The 16,218-nt window shown below is 48.8% G+C and overlaps 1 protein-coding gene and 1 pseudogene across 1 annotated transcript; both read left to right on the forward strand.

Annotated features, from left to right (window-relative positions):
- Window positions 1–12,518: 12,518 nt before the first annotated feature.
- Window positions 12,519–13,332, forward strand: LOC113146921. The gene is made up of 2 exons (XM_026335726.1): window positions 12,519–12,769; window positions 13,146–13,332. The coding sequence occupies exons 1-2, from the start codon at window positions 12,519–12,521 to the stop codon at window positions 13,330–13,332; spliced, it is 438 nt and encodes a 145-aa protein (XP_026191511.1).
- Window positions 13,333–14,942: 1,610 nt separating this feature from the next.
- LOC113146923 lies at window positions 14,943–15,875 on the forward strand (annotated as a pseudogene).
- Window positions 15,876–16,218: the final 343 nt, after the last annotated feature.

Below are 16,218 nucleotides of genomic sequence, written 5' to 3' on the forward strand. Positions count from 1 at the left end.
GCCTGAGCTCCTTAGAGTGGATGTAGTTCTTTGATGTTTCGCCGTGATACATAATGCAGCGTTTGCGCTGATGGTGTGCATTTGATAATGTTCATCTGCGTTGGCGATGTCCAGCTAGTGGGTTGTGGAAGCCATGTGCGGTTTGGGTGTGGGTGCAGATAAGCAGCCAATGTGCCGTAGGTGTTGTTTGGCACTACTGCTCCTTTACACTTGTGGTGCGGAGTGTTACTGGAGACTCGCAGGTGTTTGTGCGTTTAGGGGACTCCGTGAGGCCGTTGCTGAGTTGGCAGGTCCTGTGAAAGCCAGTGGCAGTCTGGTTCCTGTGCATAAATCTGCGTTGGTGTCGTCGTGTCGTATTGCATGTGCTCAAAGCAACAATGTAAGTACCTCCAGTAGAATGGCTTATGTGAGTATGGGGCCATACCGAATCGGTGCGTATTCCGTGCCGTCTTTTTAGAGAAGTGGTCAGTTGTTTCCAGCGTATGGATTCCGTATCCGAGCTTGGCCATAAGACTAGAGTGGTTCTAGCACAAGCACATCGGCTAGCACTTGCTGTCACTTTGACGCGGAATTGATTTGGAGGCTGGCAAACATTTGCATGCTGCATGACTCAGGAAGTACGCTCCTTGCATGCAAAGGTGTGGGCTGTAGAATGTGTTTTTCCTGTAGCTAATGCATGTAGGCTGAGGCCAGCAACTAGCTTCTGCGTTGCAGTGGGATGGCTAGCACTGTTGTCATGTGCAGCGCCACCGGCAGGAGTAGGCTGTTCACTGCATTCGATGTGTGTTTCACTAGGATGTTCATATATTATGCGTTGCAGTGGCAGAATATGAAAGCACAATTGGAGGATGGCGACCTACCCTTGTTTAGGATATGCACCTTCGAGTGGCTATGGTTCTTTGATGTTTCGCCGTGGTACATAATTCAGCATTTGTGCTGATGATGCGCATTTTCCTAATGTTCGTCTGCGTTGACGATTTACAGAAAGTGGGTTGTGGAAGACATGTGCGGTTTGGGTGTGGGTGCATTTAGGCAGCCAATGTCTCGTAGGTGCTGTTTAGAACTACTGGTCCTTTACACTTGTGGTGCGGAGTGTTACTGGTGACGTGCAGACGTTTGTGCGTTTAGGGGACTGCGGGAGGCTGTTGCTGAGTTGGCAGGTCCTGTGGAAGCCAGTGGCAGTCTGATTCCTGTGCATAAATCTGCGTTGGTGTCGTTTTGTCGTATTGCATGTGCTCAAAGCAACAATGTGAGCAGCAGCAATAGAAACGCGTATGTGAGTATCGGTCTATGCAGATCTGATGCTTGTTCTGTGGCATGTGTTTGGAGAAGTGGTCAGTTGTTTTCAGCGTGTGGAATCCGTATCCGAGCTTGGCCATAAGACTAGAGTGGTTCTAGCACGAGCACATCAGCTAGCACTTGCTGTCGCTTTGATGCGGAATTGATTTGGAGGCTGGCAAACATTTGTACGCTGCATGACTCAGGCAGTGCGCTCTTTGCATGCAAAGGTGTGGGCTGTAGAATGTGTTTTTTCTGTAGCTAATGCATGTAGGCTGAGGCCAGCACCTAGTTTCTGTGTTGCAGTGGGATGGCTAGCACTGTTGTTATGTGCAGCGGCAGGGGCAGCAGTAGGTTGACTACTGCACTGAATGTGTGTTTCACTTGGATGCGCAGAGATTATCTATGGCAGTGGCAAAAGCTGAAACCACAGTTCGACGATCGCGACATATGCTTGTAAAGGATAAGCACCTTCGAGTGGCTATGGTTCTTAGATGTTTCGCTGTTGCATATAATGCAGCGTTTGCGCTGATGGTGCGCTTTTGCTAATGTTCGTCTGCGTTGGCGATTTTCAGCGAGTAGGTTGTGGAATCCATGTGCGGTTTGGGTGTGGGTGCGGCTAAGCAGCCAATATGCCGTAGGTGTTGCTTACAACTACTGGTCGTTTAGACGTGCGTTGCGGAGTGTTACTGGAGACTCGCAGGCGTTTGTGCGTTTAGGGCTCTCCGGCAGGACGAAGCTGAGTTGGCAGATGCTGTGGAAGACACTGGTAGTCCGGCTTCTGTGCTTAAATCTGCGTTGGTGTCGTCGTGTCGCATTGCATGTGCGCAGAGCAATAATATCAATAATGGAAATAGAACCGCTTATGTGAGTAAGGGTCTATGCAGAACTGGTGCTTGTTCTGTGGCATGTGGATGGAGAAGTGGCCGGTTGTTTTCAGCGTATGGAATCCGTATCCGAGCTTGGCCATAAGACTAGAGTGGTTCTAGCACGAGCACATCAGCTAGCACTTACTGTCGCTTTGATGCGGAATTGATTTGGAGGCGGGCAAACATTTGCATGCTGCATGACTCAGGCAGTGCGCTCTTTGCATCCAAAGGTGTGAGGTGTAGAATGTGTTTTTTCGTGTAGCTAATGCATGTAGGCCGAGGCCAGCACCTAGTTTCTGTGTTGCAGTGGGCTGGCTAGCACTGTTGCTATGTGCATTTGCAGCGGGAGGAGCATGCCGCGCACTGCACTCGATGTGTGTTTCACTTGGATGCGCAGAGATTATCTATTGCAGTGGCAAAAGCTGAAAGCACAGCTGGAGGATTGCGACATATCCTTGTTAAGGATAAGCACCTTGGAGTGGCTATGGTTCTTTGATGTTTCGCTGTTGTACATGATGCTGCGTTTGCGCTGATGGTGCGCTTTTGCTCATGCCGATCTGCGTTGGCGATTTTCAGCAAGTGGGTTGTGGAAGCCATGTGCGGTTTGGGTGTGGAAGCAGATAAACAGCCAATGTCTCGTAGGTGCTGTTTGGTACTACTGGTCCTTTACACTTGTGGTGCGGAGTGTTACTGGCGACATGCAGACGTTTGTGCGTTTAGGGGACTGCGGGAGGCTGTTGCTGAGTTGGCAGGTCCTGTGGAAGCCAGTGGCAGTCTGATTCCTGTGCATAAATCTGCGTTGGTGTCGTTTTGTCGTATTGCATGTGCTCAACGCAACAATGTGAGCAGTAGCAATAGAACCGCTTGTGTGAGTATGAGGCTAAGCAGAACTGCTTCTTTTTCTGTGGCATGTGTTTGGAGAAGTGGTCGGTTGTTTTCAGCGTATGGAATCCGTATCCGAGCTTGGCCATAAGACTAGAGTGGTTCTAGCACGAGCGCTTCAGCTAGCACTTGCTGTCGCTTTGATGCGGAACTGATTTGGAGGCTGGCAAACATTTGCATGCTGCATGGTTCAGGCAGTGCGCTTTTTGCATTTAAAGGTGTGGGATATAGAATGTTTTTTTCCGTGTAGCTAATGCATGTAGGCTGAGGCCAGCACCTAGTTTCTGTGTTGCAGTGGGATGGCTAGCACTGTTGCTATGTGCGTTTGCACGGGCAGCAGTAGGCTGCGCACTGCACTCAATTGTTTTTAGTTGGATGCTCAGATATTATGTACTGCAGTGGCAGAATCTGAAAACGACAATTGGAGGGCCGAGGCGCATTCTTGTTAAGGAGAGCCTGAGCACGTTGAAGTATCTGTATGTTTTTCACGTTTCTCTGCTGTAGATTGCGCTACATATGCGGTAAATGTTGCGCCTTTGCTCATGCCAATCTCTGTCGGCTATGTCCAGCAAGTGGGTTGCGCAAGCCAATTGCGGTTCGGGTTTGGTTTAGCGGGAGCAGCCAATGTGTCGTAGGTGTTGTTTGGCAGTACGGGCGCCTTAGATTTGTGCTCAGGGCTTTTCGGTTCAGCCACGCAGTCGTCAGTGGGTATTATGCAATTTCGGTAGAATGTTGTTGAGTCGGCGGTGTCTGTGATAGCCACTGAAGAATGCGGGTCTTCTGAGTAAAGCTGTTTAGGTGTCGTCTTTTAGCATTGCATGTGCTCGGAGGAGCAAAGTCCTTACCATACATTGCATTGGATATGCGGGTATGGAGCCAAGCAGAGTGGTGCTTCATTAGATGTGGGATGTTGTTCCCTGGCTCGTTTTTGGAGCAGTACTCATTTGCTTTCAGCGTTTAGAGTTTCGATAAGCGTTTCCCGCAGCAATCGAGTGCTTCTAGCACGCTCATATTGCCTAGTGTCCATGCGTCCACGCTGAGTCGATTTGGGGGCTGTCAAGCGTTCGCAAGGTGCATGAGATGTTTGGGTAAACATAGCTCCTCAAGATATGTAACTACATTTTTGGGACTGTTATGAGCAACATGGGTTGTCATTATGATGGCTACGCATACATTTTTGCCTTTGAATTGATCTGGCTCCGTAACGATGAAGTGAATACCTTCTTGCACTTGTATGTTGCGGTTTCGTTTCATGTTCTCGCTCTAGCTGAAGCTTAAGAGAAGTGCTTTCTCTTTAGTGGACTCAACGAAGTCCAAAGTGCGCTGCAGCTGCGGCTGCTGTCAGCGGCTTTTCTACCTGTATTCAGCCTGCGAGCAATGATTTGGCCTAGTTATGTTTAGACACATAATGTGGCGGACGACCATCAAAGGAATGGGTTGCGAGAAGATGTGTACCATGAAACATGGTATTCTTTTGCTAGTTCTGTGCGAAAATACAGTATAACAAAAGATCGCTGTGTTGGCGTGCTATTTACCCACCTTATTTAACTTGCTCTTGTTCACAGTTCAGGGCGGCCTGTTGTGGGCTAGTCTGACGCTTGTGCAGCATCCTGATGACATTTTGTTTGCACTGCGTTGGGCCATGAGCTAGAGCCGTGCGCGCATCTGTGTAACACATAAACGTGGTGTTGTCGAATGCTGTTGCAACTAGCTGCTTCTGACCCAGTGAGGTTGTTGCACAGGAGATTTTATTCTCGGTGGGCAATCTGAAGCCTCATAGCGCACGCAGGCCCCATGCGCATCACTTCGGAAGCAGCAAAAGTACACAAACTCATGATTACGCGTTGGTGCAGGACGGCTAGAAATTTTCGGGAACAGTTTGAATTACGAGCCTACTCGGGGTCATGGAGTGAGGGACCCTACGTGAAAAGCCGTCGGTAGCAGCCAATTGGGCATGGGTCACACCTTGTATGCATAGGCATTTGTCACCACTTGAGATCGCGTTGTTGGTATCCAGCAACCTTGGGTTGGCATTACCTTAAAAGCAGACCACATTGTAGCCCCTCCACAAAGTGTATCGGCAGGAACTGTCAATGTGACATACAAGATCAATGCACGCGTGCCAAGATCGGCATGCACTCTAGCGCCAAACTTGGCTAGAAGATTCGATCACCATGAAACCGATGCATTTTTCCACATTTCTCTGTTAGCTGTGATGCGGGATATGTGGTCATTTCGCGCTGTCGCTCATGCGCGGCTGCCTTGGGGCGATCCAGAGAGTGAGGATGCGCTTGCAACGCACGGTTTTTGTGCAAGTAGGCGACAGCAACTATTGTGTGATAAATGTTGAATGGCTCCACTGCGGCCTGCATTTTCGACTCTGAGTATGGGTGCAATAGTGCAATAGCGTTTCCTCTAGTCCCTGTAGGATTTGCTGTTTTTCGTCGGTTTCCGCGTGCAGCAGAAAACACGAAGTGGTAGATGTGTCGCAGTTGATAGTGGTGGTGCTGCTCTTCTTGATGCTGACAGGCGCGCGTTTGTGCAGACGTGTGCACCACATCTGGGTTGTATTTAGTATTTTTCTTCCGAGGTTGGGCCTTGCTTTGAATGCGTGAATGTGGCATGAAGACGACTGGTGTGCCTGCGGACGTAGCTTTGCTTTGTGGTTTTTGTCTGAAGATAGTCCTAGTTGTTTCCCAGTCCACAAGCTTGGTGTGTGCATACTTTATACATTGAGCCCCTAAATCCGATGTGTATTGGTGTGGCTGCACCGTTGGTGTGATTGCAGCTTACACCTGAAACACTGGAGCCTGCCCTAGATTCAAGGTGAAGGTGTGTGCGCGTCTACACATTCCATGGCCAGTAATGAGTGTATCCACTCAGAATACCTTTCTTAGAAGACTTAGAGAGGCTGCGATCGGCATATTGAAGCTAGCACATATGTTACTAGCAAGGAACGTATATTTATATTGTCCAGGTGAAGTTTTACTTCGAATAAATATCCTTTGACTTGTTACGAAAACAAAACGCAGCGGGATAGGAATACAGTAATTTTGTGTTTTGTGAGCTACTGCTTCGCACTGTATGCATGTATCTGGGAGGGTTTTTCGCGTCAGTCCGTGCCATGCGTTGTAGCATTTTAGTATTAGCCACCAACTGCAAGAAAATGCGATGTTCCCCGCATGCGAATGCTCAAAATGTACATAGGGCTTTGAGATGCATACCATGAATAGCCGCATTGAGCTGAGAGGCTTCCATTTTTAGTTATGCGCAACACCGGTGGGGATTTGACAAACTTTAGCGATGAGGCCGTTCTTCAAAGTATCAGTAACGCGTTGCAATGTAGGTGCGTACAGGTTTTTTATAGTGCAGGGCAGTAGCGAGATCTTGAAATGTGATTGTAGGAGCAGACGGCAGAAGAATGGCGGAAAAAAAGTTTCCGCCGGCGCTTTATTTATGGTGAACGACAGGTTTACAAAGAATACCGATTTTCTGAATAGTTTATAGTTCGCCCACCAGTGGGGTATCTGGACCAAGTGAGCTTGAGAGGACTGAAGCAATGATTGATCAGAGCGGAACAGTGATGTTAACAAGAGCAGCAATGATGTGTGATGTTGTGACAGTGAGACTATGACAGTGATAGGTGCAATCAATCATTCGTGTAGAGGTAGTAACAGATAGGAAGGCCTGCACATTGTTGCTTTCATCAGCAGAGCTTCATGTGCTACCGGGGTTTAACATATCTTCCGAGGTCACACTAGAATTTTACAAGGCTCTTCTACTTTTGGTAAGCATACTATTCTACCTGGTGAATTCGCAGGCCTTTCCCCCAGATGTGCAATTTCCTCCAGTGCATGTTTTGGCGCCAGCAACACAGTTATGGAATGCCAAAATCTTAAAGCTAAGCGCCTGTTCTCACTCAAAGATAAAGATCAAAAATAGATGGTTAAAAACTTATCTCGATTATTCGCTTGGCTCTACGACGGGCAGGGCTTCAGCTGTTGGGCCACAACCAGCTCGCGCACCAGTGTGCGCCTACGTACGACTTTAACAGGCAATGTGCTTTCGCTGCATATGTCCTGTGGCTCCGACGAGTCCCAGGTTTATTCGTAACTGGAGGGGAGTCGTCTCAATCTTAGTACGGATAAGTGGTTTCAGATTGTTTGTGGAGCATCTGCAAAGGCGTGTAAGCGATTTACAGCTTCTGAAAGCATTCCACACGCAATATTTCATAAAGGGTTTGTTGTAGCTCGCCCGTACATCAGCAGACTAATGGACCTTTCAGTCCTTGCTATACCGCTCATACAGCATCACCTATTTAGTTTCAATACTGTACATCTGCTGAAATGACACATTACCCGTAGAATGGAGATGAAGACTATATTTGCATAAGCCTCTGCAAACAGACACTTAAATAAGGCTTTTATTCGTTTTTCTTATTGGCCGGATGAGCACATGCAACCGTGTGATTTTTCAAGCATACAGACTGCGGGCAGCTGTAATTTAGATAGATATATCTTTTGTGCACATTCTATCTAGAACACACCGATTACAATACTAATTGGGAGAAGACCACTTCAGAAGGCAATGTGGCTTGTTATTTTGCATGCCTCGGTGGAACCACAACGCTGTGGATCTATGAGTCGAGCCGCAAGAGGGCCATACGCTTTTGGCCTGCTCTAACGTGTAAGCGCGATGTTGAGCGCACCTGATTGGCTCCTTCACTGGTGTAATGTGCGTGTCCGCCATTTTTACCGTGCTACGAATATAGTCACCTTGTTGATATCCAGGCCTTATTGAGGCTTGAGAGCTTGACCAATTGCCCGTTCGTGAAACTCAGGAACAAATGATTATGATTGCTTGCACCAAAGCTAATGTTCCACCACGTTGGAGGTGCGCCAACCGTTGCTGGTGAGCGTCCAGCACTGTTCCAACATCAAGCACATGTTGAGGACATAGTATTTTGCGTGGCACTTTGCTGACAAATGGCTGATGAATGCAAGCCTTCAAGTGACCCAGTAGCGTAACATAGTCCTTGTCCAAACCGTCAGCGCCACCCCCACTGACAAAAAAGGCTCCGCATGGGGATTTCACCATGCAGGGTTCCGATCAGTATGCAATCAGCTTCTAGGCAAAAGGCATTGTAACAGTATTATTGAAGAGCATCAGACCCTACGGTTATAATGCATATCGTTGGTATATTTGAAGGTAAGCTTGATTGGGAAAGGCCAAGCATACGTTTGCTGAAGGCTTTGTGGCCTTTCTGAGAACCGCAGATGCTGCGTGCTGATGGCGTGTATAGCGGCTGCATCTGTAAGCGTGCTGCTTGATCATTCAGGCATCATATTTTCTGCAAATGATGCAAACATCTATTTGCCTGTAGAAAAACCAATGAAAAGCGCACTGAATGACCTTGTTTGTTTACAGTATCTGCAGACTAAATGTGCGAACTTGTGAAGAAGGTGGTGCTTGAATGCAGATCCCGCTTTGCGTAGATATGCGTACACCAGCAAGTCTGCTTATCAGTAATGCGTTGCACACCTCAACGCAAGCGTGAAAATTGCATACACATTCTTGTCTGCATCATATTTGTTTACTTAATAGACAAGCTCATGCTAGGACCACGCCTACCGTGCTCTCTAATCTTGCGTCTCTGATGCAATAAGGAGAAATTATCAGTATTGTAAACAATCTCATGCTGCTTGCTCCAAAAGTGCACGTTTTCTGTGTGGTTATAATAGGGGTCGATGGATTGTTACAGGGGCCGCAGGAAGTGCATTTGCCGCCTTAAATTAGTTGGAACTGGCAACACTTGATTTCAGGGCAAGTCGAGGAGCCCTTCCTTTATATTTGTGAATACGTCAACTCCACATTTGAAAGTGCTGTGGGCACAGTGAGTGCGTTCACATGTTGCCTTGGTGTGATGCATTGTCCCTAAGTCCTAGCGGTTTGATGTAAATTTGTGATTTTCATATTCACGTAGCTGTGTCCCAAACATTTTTGTATACGAGAAACACGCTGCAAGCCTTGTTTCTTTGTATTGCAATAGATCATATTATACAGCGCTTACACGCACGACTAATCCGCTTCAAAACCCCACAGATCATTCAAGTGATTCCTGATCAATGTACCAGCACCGCGCCTATCTGACTGCAAACAATGGTCCATGGCCGGCTCAGTGGGTTTAAAAAGCGAAGATCAACAGGCGATTGCTTTTACTGTACATACATGACACCCCCTAAAGGCTTCTATATATGTAGAAATACCTTATTGAAATGGGCGCATCATGCGCGACAAATGCACCTACCAACATCAATAGGAACGGAAGAGGCAGGTATAATGTGGTCAACAATACAGGGATGGGAAGCGCAAGCAAAAGGAGAAGTTTCATGACGAGACAGATCAAGCGGCCTTGCCGAAACTGGTGGCTCTTGCCATGCACTGCAGCCCTGTCTAGTGCAACATTAACGTAACGCGCTTTAGGGTAATAAGTATAGGTTTTCAGTTTCTAAAACACAGCAACACAGAAAATAACCACTCAACGAATTCGTCTTAGTGCTCGGTGACTGCTGTGGCAGCATTCACACCTAAGTCTCTTCTAATCCGCTGCCAGTTTCGCCGCAAAATTGTTCTCATATCCAACGCATTGATTGGTTAAAATTGGCAGGTTAGTCAGCGGCAGAAGAGGGTGCTGGCCTTGAGAATTTTTACCTATATATGAGGGGATATATGTGAAGAGCTGGCGGTTGGTATTGTAGAACACAAAGCTTTGGTTTTAGTTCCAAGGTCTCACGTGCATGACGAATGGTTTAGCACTGCTACTGCAGTAATCCAGTGCAGTTCAATCTTTCATAATCTGTCGTGACCGGACGCTTGAAGACAGATGTCTGCTGCCTTCGATTTTCGAGGCCGTCTTCAAGACGTCTTGCCGTGTTTGGCAGGTAGTGAGTAGAACTGGACACTACGTATCAAGACTCTGTTATGATCGATGCTTTTTGGCTTAATGGGCCTGTACTGCATGAGTTTGACTCATTTGTACAGCGCACACTGTCGTATATCATATCTCTACTTTACCCTCTGCCTCTGGCCCTTTAGACTCTTCACCACAGTGGCCACAGGAAAGGGCAGCACTTCTGCATTGTCCTGTACCGCGCCGCTGAAAGGGTCAGTACGGGTTTTACAAAAACGTTGAGGGACCATATCAAGCCGTTTAAATAAACTAACAAAATTTTCTTTATTAACGTCTACACCGCTGGAAAACTAGCTTCTATTATTATCTGAAATTTGCATGCTTTCAACAGGATCAATTACAAGTTATTGCCTACTCACAGGTGGAGGTAGCGGGTCTACAGAGGCAACTTGTTGAGATGAGAGCAAATCCAATGGATCTATTTCCTTGTCAGTCTCTCCTACACGAAGATGGAGGTGGTATGAAGGATTTCTTGAGCATGATAGAGACATTGCTTCTAGAGGGAGAAACCACAGTTACTCGGTGGGGCGATGAAAGCACATAAAGCGTCTTGTATTGCACCATCTGCTAGTCCTAGGTATACCGTGGCAAATATGGAAGATTGAAAAGCTCCGCTGGGGAAACGCATCTTGAGGCGCTTTCGTAGGAATAGACGAGAGGTGAGGGTTAAACTGGCCTAAAACAAGATAGATCATGATGAATGCTTTGTGGGGCTTTCACAGCTTGTTTAACAGGGCATTGTGTCACAGTCCGAAGAAGCCTTAGGCGAATACTTAGCCAGCCTACCAGACGAAGCACAAAATGAACGACATAAAGCGATCCTTGATTGAAAGGACGCTGCAGCTACGTTTTGAAGCTCCAAGACCCTTGAGACCAGTTATTCGCAAAGTGCCGCAGATACTGTCATTACATAGGAGATGCGCGACGCCAGAGTCAACAGGGGGACCCGTAAATTACGAGCAAGTACCCAACGACACTACGCTGAAATTTGTAGCGGGATAGGCGGGCAGGCCTCAACCGAGGAGGATCAACAAGAACAAGCCGATGAGGCCTCTGTTACGCAATAATTCAGGACAGTTTGGAAAAGACTGGTCGTTGCGGAATTGCTTTTAGTGGATGTTAGGGGAGTTGTACAGCAATCATAGAGTCAAGAACTACGATGGGGCCGAATGCTCAGCACCACTAGGGCGTAGGCCATCAAGGGAAGAGCCACTCTTCAGGGCACCAGTCAGCGCGGACGGAAACCAAAAGCCTTTAAATTGTCGAGCACTGAAGTGATGGGGGACACAAGTACTAGGAGCGACCATGCTGCGCATGGATTAATATATCCCGTCGCCACGGGACCTAACAGCACCGTGGTCTTGCCACACTGAAGGCAACGTCTCTGTCCCCAGAAGATTGACAAAGAGGAAACCAGGGAGACCAAAGCAGAAATGCTATTGGTATGTCTAACTAAATTGTGTTGACTGGAGTATGATGAGCTGAAGGTTGGCCATAGAGGACTAAAGGCGATCAACGCATAGATAGAAGTACGTCCGAGGCCAAAGCAGGCAATCGTGTTAGCGGGGATCGCCATGCAGTATTCGAGGGTGAGGAAGAGCAGACGGCGGCCCTAAAACGTCAGTGACGCTTGTGAGCTATTGTATGTCACTGGGCGCTCAGCAGAGTTGTTTCTCGGCATAGTGGAGCATAAGCATGAAGCGCTGCAACACAAGGGAGTATCCAGACGCCTGATTAACCCGGCACTGGTGCAGCGCCTGGTCCTGGATGTCGGCTTCCCACGTCGAGGGTGGCTGTAACCCAGCTAGCAGGCAAAGCTCGCAAATAACTCTTATTGTTACGCGGCCATATAGGTGGTGTGGCATATTATTTGAGGGCGAATACCTAGTAGGACCTCTTCCGTGTGACTTTATTGCGAGGCTATTCTGGCTTAGCAGACATCAGATATGGTATTTCCGGTCGGATACGCTGCGCGGAGTTATAAGCCGCCACCGGTGTGACTGTCAACGATGCTGGGAGAGGGGCTCGCTGGAGGCGCGTGATCTCACCTCCAGGACTTACTCAGCAACTGCAGCATACCAGGCATACGATGCCTTTGCCCAACGAGCTACTCTTATGTCGATGGCGGAGGCGGTAGCTTTACCACAACCTCCTTCTGAGCGCTACAACTCATTACTGGGGCCGGAGCGCGCGTCCCTATCACAAGCCTCACTTGAGGAGAGAATCCAGCACTGCAAAGCTCTAGTCGGCATTGCAGTCCTGGATTCTCTCCTCACGATACCTGTTCCTGTAATAGACACGGCGGATCCACTTCCTAAAGGCCTGTAGGGGTTTTTGCTCTCTACGTTCGTCGAGCACCAACGTGCTCTCGGTCCAACAGTCTCAACTCGCGAACCCCCCTCACTTCGCCGGCGGTAGGCAAGGCCGACAAAGCGTCTGTGCGGCCTATTGCACTGTTAAAGCACACGTATTTGGATTTTAAAGTACAGTTAGCTTAAGCTTAAAAACTGCCGTCGCAGATGCTGACAGCCCGTCGAGCCAAAAGTCGTCTTCTTCCCGGTTGCCGTGCCAGGGGGCTGCCTCCCAAGCGTCCTGTTGATCACCAAATATATGTACCGGCGAGACTACGAACCTCCCTGCTGATAAACCTGGACTCCACAGTGCGATTGCAACACACCACCCTTGAAGCGCTGGGCTCCTCCCTAAATTTTTCGACGCTTTACGTAGAAGCCGGTCTTTTCCAGATAAGGTTTGCACCAAAAACGGACAGGTAGCAGACTGTTTTTTGTTAATCAATGCGTCTCTTAGAACTTAAGGTGATGTCGTTTGACGTCCAAGATGCATGCGCCTTGTCGAAGACCAATATCAATGCTTTTCTTCAAATTGTGTTGGCACAAAAAGTAGTTGCCCATTTTGACGACATTCGTATATATAGAGTCTGAACCTAGTCTCCCACGTGCAGTTCTTATGGCTATTGCTAAGCACCTCCTAATAACATCTCTGTACTACGAGTTCAGAATTTATAAGGTACCAAGGCAAGAGCTTGAGTACTTTGGCTACACCATTGGCGGGCCGGAAGTTCAGGGTTCAGCTGAAGACAACATGAAATTTCAATCTGTTCAAAGGTACCTCCGCACAAGACGCAGGTGCAACAGTCCTTCGGGACTGCCCAGCATGGCGCATATTCGTGGCGCCCGAGTTCGCCGACGTGGCACAGCCGCTCAAAGCATATGGCACTACCTGAACTCCACCGCCTGCGTCCGCTGTGAAGCAGCTCAAACCGCAGCTAGTCGAATACACGGTTCGCCCAATTTCCGACTCCGCCAGACCTAATCACCTTTAAGCTACTGCATCAGGCTATGCCTGAGGCTCAGTATTGGAACGCAACAACCGAGCGCTGTTTGATCCAGACCACAAACGTTTTACTGCGAAAGAACTCCATATCCACGCAAGAGGCTCAAACGTTAGTCAGCGCTTTGAATACGCAGGGATACGTACTCTCCTGTGCAAAGGCTTGTCCCACACAACACACCAGGAGTTGACCTACTTCCAGCAATTAGCCACCTCTAATCCACAACGAGAACACATGAAGCATTGGCTCGATTTTCTGGACAAATTCCAGAATCTCATGATCAACTATCTGAGAGGCACGCCCCACTAGACTGTGGACGCTCTCGCCGGCCCTCCGCACTTTGCCCGTGGTGGAGATGCCCTGCACCTGCTCGTCACTACTTACATCACTTCCTACATGTGGATGGCCGCCATTACTGCAGCCGCTCATGCGCCAGGACAGCATCACGGGAATCGAGGCCGTCAGGCAGCTATTGTGGAACTGCCAGCTCGCTAAGGGGTTCAAGCGGTCCCCTTTTTGGCTCCCCCATCCCAATTTTCCCCTGATTCAGCGTCACAAATCAAGGCACCAGAGCGGGAGCCCAATATGTACTCATGCACCGGAGTGCTCAACTGCAGGGACGCGATCGATCAGCACCGGTGAAAGGCAGACCTTGAACCCCGAGGACTTACTCTCTTTGTCCCTTGATGATGACCCGATACGAGCTCAAGCTTGGGCTGCTTAATCCAACTGGCCCGACCTCATCGAACCTTCCAAAAGGGTAGAGTGGTAGAAAGGCGAAGAATGTCATTCCTGCTGTAAATGCGGCACAGAAAGCACTTCGTCTCATCGCTCATGCTCTGCGCATTTGCGTACTACATGTGGCGCATTCGTGTCCCTCCGCTACCTAGGTTCTATGTTCTGTCCGGAGCCATGACCATGTCATTGCCTGCAAATGTCTGGCTTGCAAACGATGTTGTCACCTTAGGCTAAACCTCATCACGAATCTCCCTTTTAGAATGCGCAGCACTATGCAAACTTATTTTAATGCCACCGGGGTGTGCTGTGGCGAGCCTGCACGGTACTTATTCACAGGCCAGAAAGCTTACATCTGCCACCCCGCATTGCTGTCAAACGAGTCAGTCACGTTAAGCTAGGTTTTATCACGGAATGCTTTTCTACGATGACGATAACATTTCAACTTCCGTTTAGAAAACTGATTCATAAGACGACGCAGTTCATTTTGACTACCAAGGTAAGTTCAACAGCGGATACGGTTCAGTTGGTCGCATCTTGCCAATTTTGATTTCGTGGGGCTCCGAAAGTCCTTTATGATCGGGGCCCACGATGTCACTCTGATAAGCGGGAGCGTCTATGACAGCCTTTGAACGTCAAGCGGCTGGTGGCACGCGCACATCACCTTCAAAGGAACGGTGAACAGAATGCATGGACAGATGCTGCAGAGTTTGATTCCTCAATCCGATGGGAGCGAGTGTCAGATAGTGCCTCTCGCTCCTCCGGTCGCATAGAGTACCACCGGTGACCAGTGAGTACCATAACACGGAATCACGAATCGACATGCTTAGGAGCGTCGCGCGCACCCTCACGCCCAATGACCAGGTTCTACAGGCAGCTGTGTGAGCCGGCCTAGAGTCATACACTTCATCCGAAATGACAGCAAAAGCTTTCAGGTGATTTAGAGCTAGAATAAGTTGAGTTTACTATCGGTGGCGAAGTGTGGATTAGTCCCTGCAGTCTCCCGGGTGTGTCCATCTGCTCTAAGCTTGGGTCCCGTCACTGCGGACGAAGTTTGATACTCTAGTGGGTTCGCACGGCTGCCCACAGCGGTGCCGTACCTCCCTGAGACAGGCACCACGATGTTTCCCGCGTCGCCACGCATGATAGCTCGATTAGGTGACATTCAAACGACGTTTAAAGAGCCAGCGGTTGGTCGGCTCTACATTCGGGACACCACAGGGGAGGCATCAGCCACCTACGGAGTGGACTACACTATGACGGATAAGAGTAAGGGTGACTCCCTTCAGTATCTGCGCAGATGACGCGGCAAGCCAGAGGACCACGCCACTTGGGAACAGACCCAACCTTACGAATTGCCGGCTTCCCTCCGCACCTGACAGCGCAACCAACTCAAACGGCGCCGACAGGCAACAGCCGGCTCTGCCAGTTTCCCAGAGGTGAGGGTCATGGGAGGAGAGCAAGCGGCTTAATCAACGCAGCCGCTTGAGGGACCTACCAAAGTATTTTTTGGCGAGCATGCCAAAAAGGCATAAATTTGCGTGGACGGCAGCTGGAGAGGCAAGCCCCAGGAACCCACAATAAGCCTTGCAAGATACACGAAGGACATTGCCCGTTAAGGAAACTTGCAGTTGACCCCGCTGACGGAACACGCGAAGGTCACCACGGGGGGAGGCCTCCTTGCGAGACGAATGAAAGTGTAGTGCAGAACACTACACTAGCAAGGTTCAAGCAAAGAAATGAAGACATAGACAAATACTTGCAAATAGAAATAGACTCAAACAAATAAACGTTACGACTTGGCTGTAAGTGCGAGACATGGCCTCCGTGGGGCGTAAACAAGAGCCACAAAGTATTATGTCCAGGAGCCGGTCTAATGAATAGCTTCGAGGTCTAGAGCTCGAACACTGATTTTCTCGTAAATAGCACGAAGCGCTCCGCCGCTTAGTGCTCTCTCCATATCAATAACCTGCCTGCAGTAGTGTAAGTGTGCGCCCAACAGACGTCGAATAAAATGCACCGCTACCCGACTGCTCATTCAGAATGTAAGCGTGCTTCCTCTGTAACGTAGCGCCCGCCAACAACAGGAGCCCCCAAACTTGAAATCTGCTGTCTCTTGAGCTGCTAGCGGC

Source organism: Cyclospora cayetanensis, unplaced genomic scaffold (genome assembly GCF_002999335.1).
Source record: "Cyclospora cayetanensis isolate NF1_C8 unplaced genomic scaffold, CcayRef3 CcayRef3_contig_115, whole genome shotgun sequence".
NCBI classification, from domain to species: Eukaryota; Apicomplexa; class Conoidasida; order Eucoccidiorida; family Eimeriidae; genus Cyclospora; species Cyclospora cayetanensis.